This window comes from Salmo salar, chromosome ssa01, assembly GCF_905237065.1.
Source record: "Salmo salar chromosome ssa01, Ssal_v3.1, whole genome shotgun sequence".
Taxonomy (NCBI): Eukaryota; Metazoa; Chordata; class Actinopteri; order Salmoniformes; family Salmonidae; genus Salmo; species Salmo salar.
The window spans coordinates 30,111,702-30,131,526 of NC_059442.1; the positions used below are offsets into that span (position 1 = coordinate 30,111,702).

The 19,825-nt window shown below is 44.0% G+C and overlaps 1 protein-coding gene across 1 annotated transcript in view; it reads left to right on the top strand.

Moving 5' to 3' along the window:
* LOC106598906 (protein kinase C eta type) overlaps nt 1-19,825 on the top strand; it is a 39,424-nt gene that overhangs the window by 17,479 nt on the left and 2,120 nt on the right. Inside the window, exons 5-13 of the mRNA XM_014189932.2 lie at nt 9-91; nt 802-931; nt 1,052-1,185; nt 2,383-2,517; nt 2,620-2,793; nt 3,645-3,799; nt 10,437-10,575; nt 11,245-11,433; nt 19,249-19,395. Coding sequence (XP_014045407.1) covers nt 9-91; nt 802-931; nt 1,052-1,185; nt 2,383-2,517; nt 2,620-2,793; nt 3,645-3,799; nt 10,437-10,575; nt 11,245-11,433; nt 19,249-19,395 — 1,286 coding nt within the window. The remainder of the gene's footprint in view (nt 1-8; nt 92-801; nt 932-1,051; nt 1,186-2,382; nt 2,518-2,619; nt 2,794-3,644; nt 3,800-10,436; nt 10,576-11,244; nt 11,434-19,248; nt 19,396-19,825) is intronic.

Sequence of the window (19,825 nt, forward strand, 5' to 3'; positions counted from 1 at the left end):
TTTCCCAGTATGCACCTGTGTGGTTCACAAGCGATGTCATCAGTTGGTTGTCACGATGTGTCCACGCATGAAGAAGCCTGACAAGGAGCCGGTGAGACAACATACAGAGACCAGCCATTTTACCTTCATACCCCTATTCCACTACAATAATGCTGTAACAGCTGTGTCGTGTCATCACTATGACACCCACACCTGCATGCATTCTCCAAAAAAAACACCGCCTCATCAATGGAATGTGTTCTGACAATGCAAAGACAAAAAGTTGTCTTTTTACCTGAAATCCACTGTGAAAAATGTCAGGGGATTCCAGAGTCAAAATAGGCTGTTGTACAGGTGCATTGTGTTACAGCTGATAGACCTTAGACGTATGATGAACATACATGGATTCAGCAGCTGTGTGTTGATCAGGGACCCTGCCCAGGACGCTGTTTGTGTTGAGTTGTTCAGTGAAGCAGAAAGGTGTGGGCCAACAACATCAAGCTACTGAATATTATCACACACATTCTTCAAGTACACTAAAGACATTTTAGGGAACTTGTCTCAAACTGAGGTTCAGTGTATGCTGAACATTCAAGTTTCATGTCCCGGTCTACTACACATATGAACAAACCAGACCACTGAAGAAAAATAGGAACTAAAGAGATTGACACGTGACTTATTCATATACTGGTATGTGTAGAAAAACATTTATGTTTTGAGAAGTAGCATAATTACTTGCTAATTAATTATGATGCCATATGATGGTTTGCTTGAGCAAGCCTAGGCCAATGGGATGACATACTGATGAAATCTCATTCACAGACCACCAACCAAGGCTTCAGTATCAACGTCCCTCACAAGTTCAACATCCACAACTTTAAGGCTCCCACCTTCTGTGACCACTGTGGTTCTCTACTGTGGGGCCTTGTCAGACAGGGTCTACACTGCAAGAGTAAGATTCTTTCTCTTTCATTTCTCATGCTCTCTCTTTCTCAGATGTTTATAGACAGGTAGAAATCTGCATGGCTTATTAACCTGTACTTCCTGTGTATTGTGTGTCTGTCCTCTGCAGGCTGTAAGATGAACGTGCACATCCGCTGTAAGGGCAACGTAGCACCCAGCTGTGGGGTCAACAGTGTGGAGCTGGCCAACAGGCTGGCAGAGATGGGCCTGCAGGCCGGGGGGTTCTCCAAACGCAATTCGCTGGTAGGGAGAGAGAGAGATTAAGACATACATACATACAAGTGCCTTCAGAAAGTATTTACACCCCTTGACTTTTTCTACGTTTTGTTGTGTTACACCCTGAATTTAAAATGTAATAAGTTATATGTAAGATCCCTCAGTCGAGCAGTGAATTTCAAACACAGATTTAACCACAAAACCAGGGAGGTTTTCCAATGCCTCGCAAAGAACGGCACTTATTGGTCGATGGGTCAACAACAACAAAAAGAATGGTAATTACGCTTTGGATGGTGTATCAATACACCCAGTCATTAGAAAGGTACAGGGGTCCTTCCTTACTCCATTGCCGGAGAGGAAGGAATCCCGGTTAAAGATTTCACCATGAGGCCAATGGTCACTTTAAAACAGTTACAGAGTTTAGTGGGTGTGATAGGAGAATACTGAGGATGGATCAACAACATTGTAGTTACTCCACAATACTAACCTAATTGACAGATGGGAAAGAAGACTGCCTGTATAGAATACAAATATTCCAAAACATGCATCCCGTTTGCTACAAAGCACTAAAGTAATACTGCAAAAAATGTGGCAAAGTAATTCACTTTTTGTCCTGAATACAAAGTGTTATGTTTGGGGCAAATCCAATACAACACATTACTGAGTACCTCTCTCCATGTTTTCAAGCATACTGAAAATCTATGACAGTACCTGGAAATGGTGGTCTAGCAATGATCAACAACCAATTTGACAGAGCTTGAAGATAGTTTTTTTTAAAGAACAATGGGCAAATGTTGCACAATCCAGGTGTGGAAAGCTCTTAGAGACTCACCTAGAAAGACTCACAGCTGTAATTGCTGCCAAAAGTGCTTCTACAAGGTATTGACTCAGGTGTGAATACGTATGTTAATTAGATATTTCAGTATTTCATATCCAATAAATGTGCAAACATTTTGATAATCATGTTTTCACTTTGTCATTATGGGGTAGTGTGTAGATGGGTGAGAAAAATGATCAATTTAATACATTTTGAATTCAGGCTGTAACACAACAAAATAAGTCAAGGTGTATGAATACTTTTCGAAGCCACTGTACATACATACATACATACATACATACATACATACATACATACATACATACATACATACATACATACATACATACATACATACATACCAATATGAACATACTCAGTAGTTAAATGCTCATCCTGTTCCCCAGTCCACTGGAGTGCAGGACCAGGAGCGGGCCCTCAGTGTGAGGAGAGAGAGTGAAACCCCTCAGCAGCAGACCAGACAGCTGGGCATCTCTGACTTCACCTTCCTACAGGTGCTGGGGAAGGGCAGCTTCGGCAAGGTGAGACAACCACCATAGAGCAATACCACCATGGACTGTGTGATGGTCTGGAGTTGGGTGCCGGTAATTAACGCGTGTGTGTGCTGTGTGTTCCTATTTCAGGTGATGCTGGCTCGGTTGAACAGCGGTGAGCGGGTGTTTGCAGTGAAGGTGCTGAAGAAGGACATAATTCTGCAGGACGATGATGTTGAGTGCACCATGACAGAGAAGAGAGTGCTGTCACTGGCCAGCTGCCACCCGTACCTCACTCAGCTCTACTGCTGCTTTCAGACACCAGTAAGAGTCACACACACACACGCACACGCACACGCACGCACACCAAAAAGTCTGTATCTGTAATGCCTAGAGTGTCCTGTTGAGGGCAGCAGTGCCCTGACGTTATCTGAGTAGGAATGCAGCACAGTGTGAATGACCCTCTGCATGACAGAGCTATTCTCCCACCCAGGAGCCTAATCTGCTTCAGATGTTTGAACCCTCACTGGCCTACTTCACTTTGGATCAAAATAGAGCAGCGTTGAGTGATGGATCCATGATATAGCCCATTTCCTTCCTCTGATACTAAGTTAACTACCTTTACTGCTTCCTATACTCCTGCTCCCTGTTCCTCAGGCTACCACTTCATATCACACCCCTTGTGTTTGATTAGCCCACCATAAGCTCGTTTTGCCCTGGCTCCTATACACAGCTTTCTTATTCTTAACTGCCCCGAGTCCCCATCTATCTTAACTTAATAGTTTGCTGTCTTTCTCCTTTGTTATTAGAGGGGGTAAATTGACTTGCTTCAGGTCTAGTTGCACCTGCACTCTCACAGAGCCTTTTCACACCATTCATAACCATGACTCTAAGGCAGATGTGTTACTAGTAAATATCTTATAAGCTATAAAAATAAAGAGAGTCGCTTATAGTTTATTCGCCGTTAGACACCACCTCTACATAAAATAAATATTCTGGGTGTGCGCCAGCTCATGTTTTTTATTCGACTTGTTAATATCTTACCAATGACATGAAGTCAATGTAAGACATGTCCTCCTTGACACGAGGAATTGGTATGTCCTTGAGCTGTTGTGGAGGTAGTGGGGTTTCATTGTTGTGTATTTGAGAAAGGAGCCGTTGTCTCTGTGTTCCAGGACCGCCTGTTCTTTGTGATGGAGTTTGTCAATGGGGGCGACCTCATGTTCCACATCCAGAAGTCCAGAAAGTTTGAGGAGTGCCGCGCTCGCTTCTACACCGCCGAGATCACCTCTGCACTTATGTTCCTGCACAGCAAGGGCATCGTCTACAGGTCTGACACACAATCACATGCTCTTATATAGAGACAGCTAACATTTAGTTGGAGTGATGCCAAGGTGGCCTTTGACTGGTTCTAATCCATCTAGTCTTTTTACAGGGCTGTTGTCAACTTACAGTGATGGCCAACACAAAGGTCTCTGTCAAGCCTCATGTTGATAAAGGTGGCAGCATCATGTGAGCGGCTACGCTAAATGTTGAGTTTATATTTAGATAGCCCTCCGTGTCAGCGCCACATAGCATGACTGCTAGCTTCACGTGACGAGCTAATGTCCTTTCCTGGAAATAGCCTAACCCTAGTACTCCAGGTCTTGCTCTATAACAGTACTAAAGACCTCGTGCTGACTTCTCAGCTCATGGCCCCAGATGTAGCCCAAGTGTATTATGTAAAGTAATGTCTTTATCATGTCTCAACTATCTCTTGTGCTCTTTCACCCTGAGGTAAAGGGCTAATATTATCAGCCTATCAGGGGCAATAAAATTTTAATAATTGTTTTTGCAAAAGTGCTTTAACCTCGATTTTAGTCCATTAATATAGTCTAGAATCGAAGACCAGAGTTAATAGTACCCGATGTCAACATGTTACAGACCACCAGCTTACCCTTTTGGAGAACACAGTTTGAGCGTTTGTCTCGAATGTATTATGACTAGATCGTAATCTCTTTATGTTTGCTGACTGTGCCGTTAGTCATTCTCACGTTTGAAGACCAGAACCACACACAAACTAACTACCCAGCAAGCACATTTGGTTCCTTGGAAGTTGAGGGAACGTAAGATTTGGGTTCCGTTGAGTTTTACAATTCTGAGAACGTATGTGAAAATGTAGCTTGTTCTGGGATCATACATTTTTTGTTGCAAGGAGATTCTGAGAACGTTTTACTATAGTTCCCGAAATGTTTTCCTGGGAGGTTTTATTAACAACCTGAGAATGGAAATTCCAGATTAACTTTCACTGAATGTTTCAATAAGACTATATCACTGCTAGCTCAGGTTAACTGTTTTCAAATCAAATCAAATTTTATTTGTCACATACACATGGTTAGCAGATGTTAATGCGAGTGTAGCGAAATGCTTGTGCTTCCAGTTCCGACCATGCAGTAATATCTAACAAGTAATCTAACCTAACAATTTCACAACAACTACCTTATACACACAAGTGTAAAGGAATGAATAAGAATATGTACATAAAAATATATGAATGAGTGATGGCCGAACGGCATAGGCAAGATGCAGTAGATGGTATAGAGTACAGTATATACATATGGGATGAGTAATCTAGGGTATGTAAACATTATATAAAGTGTCATTGTTTAAAGTGACTAGTGATACATTTATTACAGCCAATTATTTTTATTATTAAAGTGGCTAGAGATTTGTGTCAGTATGTTGGCAGCAGCCACTCAATGTTAGTGATGGCTGTTTAACAGTCTGATGGCCTTGAGATAGAAGCTGTTTTTTCAGTCTCTCGGTTCCAGCTTTGATGCACCTGTACTGACCTCGCCTTCTGGATGATAGCGGGGTGAACAGGCAGTGGCTCGGGTGGTTGTTGTCCTTGATGATCTTTTTGGCCTTCCTGTGACATCGGGTGGTGTAGGTGTCCTGGAGGGCAGGTAGTTTGCCCCCGGTGATGCGCTGTGCAGACCTCACTACCCTCTGGAGAGCCTTACGGTTGTGGGCGGAGCAGTTGCCGTACCAGGCGGTGATACAGCCCGACAGGATGCTCTCGATTGTGCATCTGTAAAAGTTTGTGAGTGTTTTTGGTGACAAGCCACATTTCTTCAGCCTCCTGAGGTTGAAGAGGTGCTGTTGCGCCTTCTCACCACGCTGTCTGTGTGGGTGGACCATTTCAGTTTGTCCGTGATGTGTACGCCGAGGAACTTAAAACTTTCCACCCTCTCCTCTACTGTCCCGTCGATGTGGATAGGGGGCTGCTCCCTCTGCTGTTTCCTGAAGTCCACGATCATCTCCTTTGCTTTGTTGACATTGAGTGTGAGGTTATTTTCCTGACACCACACTCCGAGGGCCCTCACCTCCTCCCTGTAGGCCGTCTCGTCGTTGTTGGCAATCAAGCCTACCACTGTAGTGTCGTCTGCAAACTTGATGATTGAGTTGGAGGCGTGCATGGCCACGCAGTTGTGGGTGAACAGGGAGTACAGGAGAGGGCTGAGAACGCACCCTTGTGGGGCCCCAGTGTTGCGGATCAGCAGGGTGAAGATGTTGTTACCTACCCTCACCACCTGGGGGCGGCCCGTCAGGAAGTCCAAGACCCAGTTGCACAGGGCAGGGTCGAGACCAAGGGTCTCGAGCTTAATGCCGAGTTTGGAGGGTACTATGGTGTTAAATGCTGAGCTGTAGTCGATGAACAGCATTCTTACATAGGTATTCCTCTGTCCAGATGGGTTAGGGCAGTGTGCAGTGTCATTGAGATTGCGTCGTCTGTGGACCTATTGGGGCGGTAAGCAAATTGGAGTGGGTCTAGGGTGTCAGGTAGGGTGGAGGTGATATGGTCCTTGACTAGTCTCTCAAAGCACTTCATGATGATGGAAGTGAGTGCTACGGGGCGGTAGTCATTTAGGTCAGTTACTTTAGCTTTCTTGGAAACAGGAACAATGGTGGCCCTCTTGAAGCATGTGAGAATAGCTGACTGGGATAAGGATTGATTGAATATGTCCGTAAACACACCAGCCAGCTGGTCTGCGCATGCTTTGAGGACGCGGCTGGGGATGCCGTCTGGGCCTGCAGCCTTGCGAGGGTTAACACGTTTAAATGTTTTACTCATGTTGGCTGCAGTGAAGGAGAGCCCGCAGGTTTTGGTAGCGGGCCGTGTCAGTGGCACTGTACTGTCCTCAAAGCGAGCAAAGAAGTTGTTTAGTCTGTCTGGGAGCAAGGCATCGTGATCTGCGACGAGGCTGATTTTTCTTTTGTAGTCCGTGATTGACTGTAGACCCTGCCACATACCTCTCGTGTCTGAGCCGTTGAATTGCAACTCTACTTTGTCTCTATACTGACGCTTAGCTAGTTTGATTGCCTTGCGGAGGGAATAGCTACACTGTTTGTATTCGGTCATGTTTCCGGTCACCTTGCCCTGATTAAAAGCAGTGGTTCGCGCTTTCAGTTTTGCGCGAATACTGCCATCAATCCACTGTTTCTGGTTGGGGGATGTCTTAATAGACGCTGTGGGTACAACATCACTGATGCACTTGGTAATAAACTCGCTCACCGAATCAGCGTATTCTTCAATGTTGTTGTTCGACGCTATGCAGAACATATCCCAGTCCACATAATCGGGGCAATCTTGAAGCGTGGAATTTGATTGGTCAGACCAGCGTTGAACAGACCTGAGCGCGGGTGCTTCCTGTTTTAGTTTCTGTCTATAGGCTGGGAGCAACAAAATGGAGTCGTGGTCAGCTTTTCCGAAAGGAGGGCAGGGGAGGGCCTTATATGCGTTGTGGAAGTTAGAATAACAATGATCCAGGGTTTTGCCAGCCCGGGTCGCGCAATCGATATTCTGATAGAATTTAGGGAGCCTTGTTTTCAGATTAGCCTTGTTATAGTCCCCAGCTACAATAAATGCAGCCTCAGGATATGTGGTTTTCCAGTTTACATAGAGTCAAATGAAGTTCTTTCAGGGCCGTCGATGTGTCTGCTTGGGGGGGAATATACACGACTGTGATTATGATCGAAGAGAATTCTCTTGGTAGATAATTCGGTCGGCATTTGATTGTGAGGAATTCTAAATCAGGTGAACAAAGGACTTGAGTTCCTGTATGTTGTTACGATCACACCACGTCTCGTTAATCATAAGGCATACACCCCCGCCCTTCTTCTTACCAGAGAGATGCTTGTTTCTGTCGGCGCGATGCGTGAAGAAACCAGGTGGCTGTACCGACTCTGACAAAATATCACGAGTGAGCCATGTTTCCGTGAAACAAAGAACGTTACAGTCTCTGATGTCTCTCCGGAAGGCAACTCTTGCTCGGATTTCGTCTACCTTGTTGTCAAGAGACTGGACATTGGCGAGTAGTATGCTCGGGTGCGGTGCGCGAAATGCCCTTCTACGGAGCCTGACCAGAAGACCGCTCCGTCTGCCCCTTCTGCGGCACCGTTGTTTTGGGTGCCGGCTGGGATCCGATCCATTGTCCTGGGTGGTGGGCTATACAGAGGATCCGCTTCGGGAAAGTCATATTCCTGGTCATAATGTTGGTGAGTTGACGTTGCTCTTATATCCAATAGTTCCTCCCGACTGTATGTAATAAAACATAAGATTTCCTGGGGTAACAATGTAAGAAATAACACATAAAAAACAAAATACTGCATAGTTCCCAAGGAACGCGAAGTGAGGCGGCCATCTCTGTCGGCGCCGGAAGCACAGATAGGACACATGGAAATTAATTTGCTTAGGCATTAATCATGGTGACACATTTCTTTGTTATTGTGGCAAGGCATCAGTGAGATTCTAACATATGATCTTCTGTTATGCTGAAGTATTGAAATTCCCCCAGGAGAATGTTGTTTCTTAACGTTCTCTGAACTATTTGAGAACATTCACCATATCAAATCAGTTGGAGAACGTTCATAGACCATTGCCAAAACTGTAACTAAATGTAACCATGTTTTGAACTTTTAGGAAACGTTCTGTTAATGTAATGAAGTACCAAGAAAATTACGTTATTTTGTCAAGTTCCTTAAATGTGCAGAGAATGTTCCAAAGCCAAGCAACTGTCCTGCACCATTCCCAGAAAGTTGTGGGAAGATAAAATAACCATAGAACAACCACGCTCTAAGAAACATATGGTTCTCAGAACATTATATGCTATCTGGGTAACCATTAATATGTAAAACGGTCTGGGTGTACATCACTAACTTCTCCCTCTCCTAGAACTTCCCCCTCACAGTATTCTAGTGAAGCACTTTGTTCCTCTTCGGCTGCAGCTGTTTCCCAATCACCAGTTGTAGATGTGATTCTCAGCAAATCAGCATGACTGTTTGTCCCCAAGGTCATGACCACACCTTCACTATGACCTACATCTCACAGACAAAAGTCTAATGTATATTGTCTATGTTAATTCCCTACCCACCCAGCCATGCCTCTCACAGGAAGTGATGAAGTGGAAGGGAGTGGATGAGATAGAGACTGCAGTTGGCTTAGAGATAAACACTGAGATAAACCAGAGGACAGGAAGCAGGCAAGGTTTGTGATTAAGTAGAGGGTCACTCTGAGTAGGACAGTGATTAATTAGACTCGAGCCTAAAACACCTGGCTCCCTCACTATTGTTTCTATGGAAAACTAACTCTTGCATGGCTGCTTGTCGGTGTTGATGTTGTACTGAAGCTTCATGATGCCCTATGACCCTCAAACTCAACTCTAGACCTCGAAGCCAGTTCCACTACATCTTTTCATGGTTCCCCTCTAATCAGGGACTGATTTAGACCTCGGGACACCAGGTGTGTACAATTCATTTTCAGGTAGAACAGAAAACCAGCAGGCTCCGGACCTCGTAGGGTAAGAGTTGAATACCCCTGCCCTATAACATGTAGTGAAATGTATACTCCTGGGTTGAATTCCCATGACATTAGTGTTTGGTTGAAAAGAGAGCTGCCCTCACTTGGCCTGTGTTGTTTGTTTTGCCGTAAGCCAGAGGCACCATGAGGAAGTGAGTCAGTATTACACAACGAGTTTACGGTCAGTCAGGACAAACCAGCTTAAACCAACCACACTCTCCTTCCAGTAGTGTGTGTGTGTGCGTGGCTTAACCTGGCACACAGTCTTTATCTCTTTCTCTCCCTCTCTCTCACACACTTAATTGTTTTGTCAGATCATTACCTTTACCTGCTCACTCAGCTATGCCAGTCAATCACCTTGGTAACATGACATCACTGCTGTGTCACCTGATCTCAGATAAATGCTATTGGCTTGGTTAATCTGTTTTTCAGACTGCCAAGGCTCCAAAGGCCTCAGTTGGGGCGGCAGCCATTAGAGACAGAGACACAAGACAATTTAGTGTGACTGGGGATGATTTATTCTGTAGGAAATGACTTATTACTCTGCTCTGCTCCTACCTTATAGTTTCTCCTGATAATAAGTATTGCTAATAAGTAGTGCTAATTCAAAGACGCTAGACAAACTTCAAAGATACTAAAGCGACGAGCACAACGCCAAAACATTTTGTTAATGTCTATGTTTGAAGTCTTCCATTCATTTCCCATTTTGACAGGTCAATATTGACACTGCAGTACCCCCCCCAGCCCCATTAGGCTATGTCATGAATGTGACAGACTTCTCTCTGCTGCCAGTACTGTAGCTCACTGTTCAGCTCTATTCTCCATGTCTCCTGGTCCTACAGGTGGTCACTGTCCTCAAGTGGCCTATACTCACCACACTCTTTCACCGCACAGACTTATTTTTAGCAACAACTTTCAACGGGGTTGGCGTGGGACAGTTTAGCAGTCACAAAATGTAATATAGCAGCATTTGCTGACTTGCTGATAATGGGGGAACATACTGGAAGTGAAATAGTTGCCCCAACAAAATGTAAAGTACAGATTTATGGGTTTAGCTGTGGCGTCTACAGGTCAGGAGATGTCTGTAATGAGGTATATGTGTGTGAATGTTTGTGCTGTTGTTTTCCAGGGATCTGAAGCTGGACAATGTGCTCCTTGATAAGGACGGACACTGTAAGCTGGCTGATTTCGGCATGTGCAAGGAGGGCATGTTTGAAGGTGTGGCCACAGGCACCTTCTGCGGGACTCCTGACTACATCGCCCCTGAGGTCAGTTTACCCCCTCCACTCATACACCCCTTCTTCTGCACTAAGATGCCATTCTTTACCCCAATGGTAATCTTGAAGCATCAGTTTCCCATAAATCTGTCTAAGGTCATTAGAGTTCACATTCTTTATAGGAGCCAGATGAAGTCCCAGCCCCACTACATCACCCCACCACTCTGAATACCACCACTGCGACCACTGGTCCTCTAGTCCAGCCTCTGGTGGTTAGCAGTTAGGTAACACACCTGTGTTGGACTGGCCACCTACCACCGTTTCAGTTCTGTTAGGAGAGCCCCATCTGCCTCTCACAGGCACTGTTTGCCAACATTTTTTAAATCCCAACCACCAAATGTACCAAGAGAGGGGTCCTTTGTGAATATGAATGTGTGTATTGGAGTGTGCATGGGTTTGTACGGGAAGCATATAGTTCCATTTTTATGACTAAAGGGCACAAGTCTGGATTTATGAAGGGCTTCATTGCCATCCCCAACACTCAGTCCTCAGTGTATCCCAATGAAGAGCAGCTAAACCCAGTGACCGGTCTTGGCTTATTGGTTTCTGATGTTACCTTCTGTAATACTCCAGTACAGAAACTCCAGGTGATGAAGTACAGTACAGGTTCTTTGCTGTGGTGTGTAATGTGGTTTGATGTGATGTGTTGTGGGTACCCAGATCCTTCAGGAGATGCTGTACGGGCCGTCTGTGGACTGGTGGTCTCTCGGCGTGCTGCTCTACGAGATGCTGTCTGGCCACGCCCCCTTTGAGGCGGAGAACGAGGACGACCTGTTTGAGTCCATCCTGAATGAGGAGATCAGCTATGCATCCTGGCTGAGTGCTGAGGCAGTCAATATCCTGAAAGCTGTAAGTCTATCCTCAATGCGGAGCTCGTCAATCTTTCCTGAATGACCACAGTTAGTCATGTAAATAACAGTCAATGTTTTTCATGTTACAGAGGCCTTTATAGTGTTTATGTCAGAGAATGTACAGGTGACTGCCAAAATAAAGGAAACCCTTGAGTAAATGAAGGACACAAAGTATATTGAAAGCACGTACTTCCATCCACACTGGCGTGGTTTTCTGAGTTAATTTAATGAGCTAGAGTTAAAGTTGGAATTTTACATACACTTAGGTTGGAGTCATTAAAACTATTTTTTCAACCACTCTACAAATTTCTTGTTAACAAACTATAGTTTTGGCAAGTCGGTTAGCATATCTACTTTGTGCATGACACAAGTCATTTTTCCAACAATTGTTTACAGACAGACTATTTCACTTATAATTCACTGTATCACAGTTCCAGTGAGTCAGAAGTTTACATACACTAAGTTGACTGTGCATTTAAACAGCTTGGAAAATTCCAGGAAATGATGTCATGGCTTTATAAACTTCTGATAGGCTAATTGACATCATCTGAGTCAATTGGAGGTGTACCTGTGGATGTGTTTCAAGGCCTTCCTTCAAACTCAGTGCCTCTTTGCTTGACATCATGGCAAAATCAAAGGAAATCAGCCAAGACCTCAGAAAAAAATTGTACACCTCCACAAGTCTGGTTGATCCTTGGGAGCAATTTCCAAACGCCTGAAAGTACCACGTTCATCTGTACAAACAATAGTACGCAACTATAAACACCATGGGACCACGCAGCCGTCATACCGCTCAGGAAGGAGACGCGTTCTGTCTCCTAGAGAAGAACGTACTTTGGTGCGAAAGTGCAAATCAATCCTAGAACAACAGTAAAGGACCTTGTGAAGATGCTAGAGGAAACAGGTACAAAAGTATCTATATCCACAGTAAAACGAGTCCTATATCGACATAACCTGAAAGGCCGCTCAGCAAGGGAGAAGCCACTGCTCCAAAACCGCCATAAAAAAGCCAGACTACGGTTTGCAAGGTCATCCCTGCTGCTTATCAAGAGAACACATGGTCATCCCTACTGCTTATCAAAAGAACACATGGTCATCCTTACTGCTTATCAAGAGAACATATGGTCATCCTTACTGCTTATCAAGAGAACACATGGTCATCCTTACTGCTTATCAAGAGAACACATGGTCATCCTTACTGCTTATCAAGAGAACACATGGTCATCCTTACTGCTTATCAAAAGAACACATGGTCATCCTTACTGCTTATCAAGAGAACACATGGTCATCCTTACTGCTTATCAAGAGAACACATGGTCATCCTTACTGCTTATCAAGAGAACACATGGTCATCCCTACTGCTTATCAAGAGAACACATGGTCATCCTTACTGCTTATCAAGAGAACACATGGTCATCCCTACTGCTTATCAAGAGAACACATGGTCATCCTTACTGCTTATCAAGAGAACACATGGTCATCCCTGCTGCTTATCAAGAGAACACATGGTCATCCCTGCTGCTTATCAAGAGAACACATGGTCATCCTTACTGCTTATCAAGAGAACACATGGTCATCCTTACTGCTTATCAAGAGAACACATGGTCATCCCTACTGCTTATCAAGAGAACACATGGTCATCCCTACTGCTTATCAAGAGAACACATGGTCATCCCTACTGCTTATCAAGAGAACACATGGTCATCCTTACTGCTTATCAAGAGAACACATGGTCATCCCTGCTGCTTATCAAGAGAACACATGGTCATCCCCGCTGCTTATCAAGAGAACACATGGTCATCCCGCTGCTTATCAAGAGAACACATGGTCATCCTTACTGCTTATCAAGAGAACACATGGTCATCCCTGCTGCTTATCAAGAGAACACATGGTCATCCTTACTGCTTTTGATCTGGCCAACTCACACAAACACAAATGCATCGTTTGTAAATGATGTCTGAATGTTGGAGTGTACCCCTGACTATCCGTACATTTTTAAAACAAGAAAATGGTGCCTTCTGCTTTGCTTAATATAAGGAATTTGAAATTATTTATACTTTGACTTTTGATACATAAGTATATTTTAGCAATTACATTTACTTTTGATACTTAAGTATATTTAGAACCAAATACTTTTAGACTTTTACTCAAGTAGTGTTTTACTGGGTGACTTTCACTTTTACTTGAGTAACTATCTACTAAGGTATCTATACTTTTACCTAAGTATGACAATTGGCTACCTTTTCCACCACGGATAAGCCCTCAGGTTAGAGCGATGACACAGGGCAGAGGTTTGGGGATAGTTTTTGGTCAGTGCAGCTCTGTAGCTATGTGTATAACAGATCACCTGGGTCTTAGTGTATGACAAGCCTCACACACAGTGCTCACTCAGCCAGCTGTTGTGTTGGCCCTGTCCTCTTACCTAACTATATTAAGGCACAGTCCGCTGCGCCGCTAGCTGCTCTGGCTATAAATACCCCCCCGACTCAAACAGAGAGCACATTGTTTGGTGTTTGACAGTTGAGATGCTGAGGTGGACATTTTCCCACCTCATATTTGACTCTCAAATAAGAGCGGGGTAAATGTCTTGTTGCTTTGCATCAGAGGTCTTCTCGGATCCCAAAATTGAGATCCGAACCGAATTGGATCCGTTAAATTCCTTCCCGCCCCCGACAGGAGAAAAACAAATCTATATCCAATTCGGATCCGAGGTGGACCAGATCTGACCCAAAACATGTCCGAGCTGAGAGAGAATTGCATCCACCCGTCTGTAAAAAATGCAGCTTTATTGCCGCGCAAACCAGCAAAAAATGTGACATGTCTGGTAGTGAACTTTAATGTGCATTTTCAGTTGTATCTAAAATAATTGCAGTTTGGCATTTTCACAATGATATTCATATAGTTAGATGGAGAACATTGAGGTTTTCAGAAATGTTTTCCTTATTTGTGTTGACCAAATATTTGAGTAGGATGATTTTTTATGTGATGATCATTGCGTGCCAGACAAAGCAGCGAATAGTTCACTTTTGCCTGTAACCTAATATTATGTAGGCCTATTCTTTTACTGAGCAACATTACAATCTAGCCTATTTAACTTTTTTGATCAACATTGATTTAGATGAAAGTTAGGCCCGTTTGACCAGCAAGCTTCAAATTCAAAATACATTTTGAATAGGCTACGGAAGGATGGAGTCTCCCATCTGTAATTTCCAAGAATTAGGATCTGTAGGTCTAGGTTAGTATTCCCGCTATGACAACGCTATTATTGGACTGGAGAGAAGAGTAGAGGATCAAAGGAAATGGGTCAGTCAGTTCATGATGAGCTAGAGAAAAGCACTATGTAATTCTGTCCTCCTCAACTGACCACAAAGTTGAAATTGGGCAATCCTATATGAGATGCCTTGTGAGTTCTGTGTGGTAAGACATATTTTAGTAGGCGATTTCTTTAACTCGGGTCTAACTCATTATATTTGCCTAATATTTTTTGTTCTAAATGAAATGTAGATATATCCTTTAGGTCTACAGAATTAGCCTATACAGCCTGAGATTGGTTTGGATGCGGGTTTGATAGAAAAGTCATCCACGCTATGGCTGTGTAGTCCTACCGTCTGGAGAGTTAATAAAAATATTAATAATTGAAGAGACAAGTTGCCCTGATTTCTTATACCTATCCATGCCATACACAATCATTAAATCGGCAGCCCTTCAATAATAGGCTACTATGTTTTCTGCAGATAAACCTATGGCTATCAGTCTACCACACACACAACATGAGCAAATCAAATTGATGCACTTACTGTGAAATGCTTACTTACAAGCTTTTAACCAACAGTGCAGTTCAAGAAATAGAGTTAATAAAATATTTACTAAATAAAGTAAAAGTAAAAAGTAACACAGTAGAATTACATAACAGTAACAACGCTATATACAGGGGGCCGGTACAGAGTAAATATGCGGGGGTACAGGTTAGTCAAGGTAATTTGTACGTGTAGGTAGGGGTAAAGTGACTATTCATTGATGATAAACAGCGAGTAGCAGCAGTGTAAAAACAAAGGAGGGGTGGGGTGGGTGGTGTCAATGTAAATAGTCCGGGTGTCCATTTGATTAATTGTTCAGCAGTCTTATAGCTTTGGGGTAGAATCTGTTAAGGAGCCTTTTGGACCTAGACTTGGTGCTCCGGTACCGCTTGCCGTGCGGTAGCAGAGAGAACAGTCTATGACTCGGGTGACTGGAGTCTTTGACAATTCTTTGGGCCTTCCTCTGACACCGCCTGCTATAGAGGTCCTGGATGGCAGGAACCTTGGCCCCAGTGATGTATTGGACCGTATGCACTACCCTCTAGCGCCTTATGGTCAGATACCGAGCAGTTGCCATACCAGGCGGTGATGCAACCGGTCAGGATTCTCTCGATGGTGCAGCTGTAGAACTTTTTGAGGATCTGGGGACCAATACCAAATCGTTTCAGTCTCCTGGGGGGGAAAAGTTGTTGTCGTGCTCACTTCATGACAGTATTGGTGTGTTTGGACCATGATAGTTTGTTGTTGATGTGGACACCAAGGAACTTGAAACTCTTGACCCACTCCACTTCAGCCCCGTCGATGTTGGGATATGTATGTACGGTCACTGTGGGGACGATGTCCTCAATGCACTTATTGTCGGTGACTGAGGTGGTATACTCCTCAATGTCATTGGATGAATCACGGAACATATTCCAGTCTGTGCTAGAAAAACAGTCCTGTAGCGTAGCATCCACGTCATCGGACCACTTCCGTATTGAGCGAGTCACTGGTACTTCCTGCTTTAGTTTTTGCTTATAAGCAGGAATCAGGAGGATAGAGTTATGGTTAGATTTGCTAAATGGAGGGTGAGGGAGAGCTTTGTATGCATCTCTGAGTGTGGAGTAAAGGTGGTCTAGATTCTTTTTTTCCTCTGGTTGCACATGTGACAAGCTGGTCGAAATGAGGTAAAACTGATTTAAGTTTGCCTGCATTCAAGTCCCCGGCCACTAGGAGCACCGCTTCTGGAGGAGCGGTTTCTTGTTTGCTTATGGCCTTATACAGCTCGTTGAGTGCGGTCTTAGTGCCAGCATCGGTTTGTGGTGGTATGTAGATGGCTACGAATAATATAGATGAGAACTCTCTTGGTAGATAGTGTGGTCTACAGCTTATCATGAGGTACTCTACCTCAGGCGAGCAATACCTCAAGACTTCTTTAACGTTGGACATCACGCACCAGCAGTTATTGACAAATAGACACACACCCCCGCCCCTCCTGTTACCAGACATTGCTACTCTGCCCTGGCGATACACAGAAAAACCAGCCAGTTCTATATTATCCGTGTCGTCGTTCAGCCACGACTCGGTGAAACATAAGATATTACAGTTTTTTTTAATGTCTCGTTGGTAGGATAGTCTTGACCGTAGATCATCGAGTTTGTTTTCCAGTGATTGCACGTTGGCTAATAGAACCGATGGTAATGGCGATTTACTCACTCGCCTACGAATCCTAACAAGGCACCCCGACCTTCTCCCTCGGTATCTCCACCTTTTCGTCACGTGAATGACAGGGATGTGGACCTGTTCTCCGGAAAGCAGTGTATCCTTTGTCGGACTCGTTAAAAAAAATCTTTGTCCAGATTGCGATGTGTAATCGCTGTTCAGATGTCCAGAAGCTCTTTTTGGTCATAAGAGACGATAGCAGCAACTTTATGTACATAATAAGTTACAAACAATGCAAAAAAACTAACAAAATACCACAGTTGGTTAGGAGCCCATAAAACGGCAGCCATCTTGTCCGGTGCCATTAACTTGGTCAAAAATGTTCTTTATTAAAGACGATCAGAAAGAATATATTGGTAACTTTGCATTATAGAATAACTTATTTTTTTTAGATGAAAGCCACAACTAGCACATGAATGAGTCACTCGTCTTTGCTGACAAATATCACACTTGACTTGAGTCATTCAACATTAGTTAACAAACAGTTATTTTAAACAAAGAAAATACTCAAACAAAATAGCAAGATAGCCTAAACAAATAAATTAGCTAGCCTAAATAACTAGTAAATTGAATAAATAAATTAAATAGCTCAGGTCTTGAAAATATGGGCGACCGTCTTTTCCCATCCGTATCCACAATGTGCATAGATGAGGCCCATACAGAGGATTTCCCTGTCGGTTTTGCCTCCTTGTACTCTTTCATTCAGTTTCTTCTTCGCATCAGTAAAGAATGGCTCAATGTTTCATTAACTCACTGTATATAGACGGGCTATCACTCTTTCCCGCTGCGTCGTCCTCCTCCTCTCCCACAACAAGTAGCCTATTTTACCCCACGTCACTGACATACAGTGGCTCGTTTTCATAAATTGAATATGCCGTTTTGTCGCAAAATGATATTGACACATTTGGTTTGATGAAAGAGGTAGTCCTTTGAGAGAATAAAATGTAAACGTGTGAAATTTGTGTTAATGTTGTTTAGGAAGTTAGGAACTAAACTCTTCAAATATAATACCGACCTCAGATCCCGGGTCAGTATTTCACATATTTTCACAGAGATCCGAGGGTCGTGACCACTGAGCGGGATCCGGCCCGGGATCTGAGGGTTAACTACAAAATGTCGGGCCGGATCCGGGTCAGATATCGGGTTCGGGTAGATCCGTGAAGACCTACTTTGCATGTCTCTCTATTTGATATAGTTGGCTTTTTCCCTGCATGGTGTCTCTCTGCAGAGTTTAGTTCTTAGGCCTGGCAGAGTGGATGGATCGCACAGCACCGGTAGAGCTAGTGGAAAATATGATAGACTCATAAAGGATTGCCCAATTTCAACTTTGTGGTCAGTTGAGGAGGACAGAATTACATAGTGCATTTCTCTAGCTCATCATGAACTGACTGACCCATTTCCTTTGATCCTCTACTCTTCTCTCCAATGCTCTCCTAGCCTCTGCTTGTCTCCTCTTTTCTCTACATCTTCTCTCCTCTCTTCTCCTCTTTCACTGTGAGCTGCTTTGTTCAGGTGGAAAAAAACAAGAGTGATTAAGAGTGTTACTTAGATTAGATATTGCTTTAATTCTGGTCTAGTCTTTGTTCGTTAACTGTGTTTGGGTCTGGTGTGACAAGACCTATTAATGTTAGGGTGGAATGGGGGTGAATCTGGTCTCATTCATCCTGGGGGAGAGAGAGGGCTGCTCATTAGTTTTGGCTGAGTGGGAATGCCACTGCTAGCCCCAAGAAGTGTGTTCAGACTCCTCCGCCAACACAAGGCTGGCCAATATACATTAATTTGTTAGTCTGGAGTCGCTCCTTTGGGAAATGTGTTTTTAATGTTGGTTTTTTGTGTTTTATTTTACTGTTAATTCCCCTCGGCTGCTCTTACACTCCAACTTCAGATGTTGGACAGAAGAATGTGATAGGTCCACGTCTTAAGTCCAGGAAATGGTTGCTTGGTTTTGTTGGCTCACATTTAAGATGAATAGAATTTGCTAAACACGTTTGTGTCTTGCCAGATGCCAAGATGAGCTGGAAAAGAAGGTGCTACTGGGCCTCTGTGTGTGTGTGTGTGTGTGTGTGTGTGTGTGTGTGTGTGTGTGTGTGTGTGTGTGTGTGTGTGTGTGTGTGTGTGTGTGTGTGTGTGTGTGTGTGTGTCAGGGAGGTGGATGGGATGTTATTCAAGTTCGAACCAGAGCTGATGCAATTCTCAAAAGTCTAATTATAAGCCACACTCAAATGATATATTCCTCCCTTTCATTGACACACATTTCTATAATTTTATTGTACTTTTGTTCACTTCTTATATGCAGTTATATTTGTGTGCCACAGTTCCTGACTAAGAACCCTGCCCGGCGTCTAGGCTGCGTGGCGGCGGAGGGTGGAGAGAACGCTGTGACCAGCCACGTCTTCTTCACTGGAATCAACTGGGACAAGCTGAACTGCAGGGAGCAGGAGCCGCCCTTCAAACCCCGCATCGTAAGACACACACACCTGATACACACACCCCGCATCGTAAGACACACACCTGATACACACACCCCGCATCGTAAGACACACACACCTGATACACACACCCCGCATCGTAAGACACACACACACCTGATACACAAACCCCGCATCGTAAGACACACACACCTGATACACAAACCCCGCATCGTAAGACAAACACACCTGATACACAAACCCCGCATCGTAAGACACACACACCTGATACACACACCCTGCATCGTAAGACACACACACACCTGATACACACACCCCGCATCGTAAGACACACACACACCTGATACACAAACCCCGCATCGTAAGACACACACACCTGATACACAAACCCCGCATCGTAAGACACACACACCTGATACACACACCCCGCATCGTAAGACACACACACCTGATACATAAACCC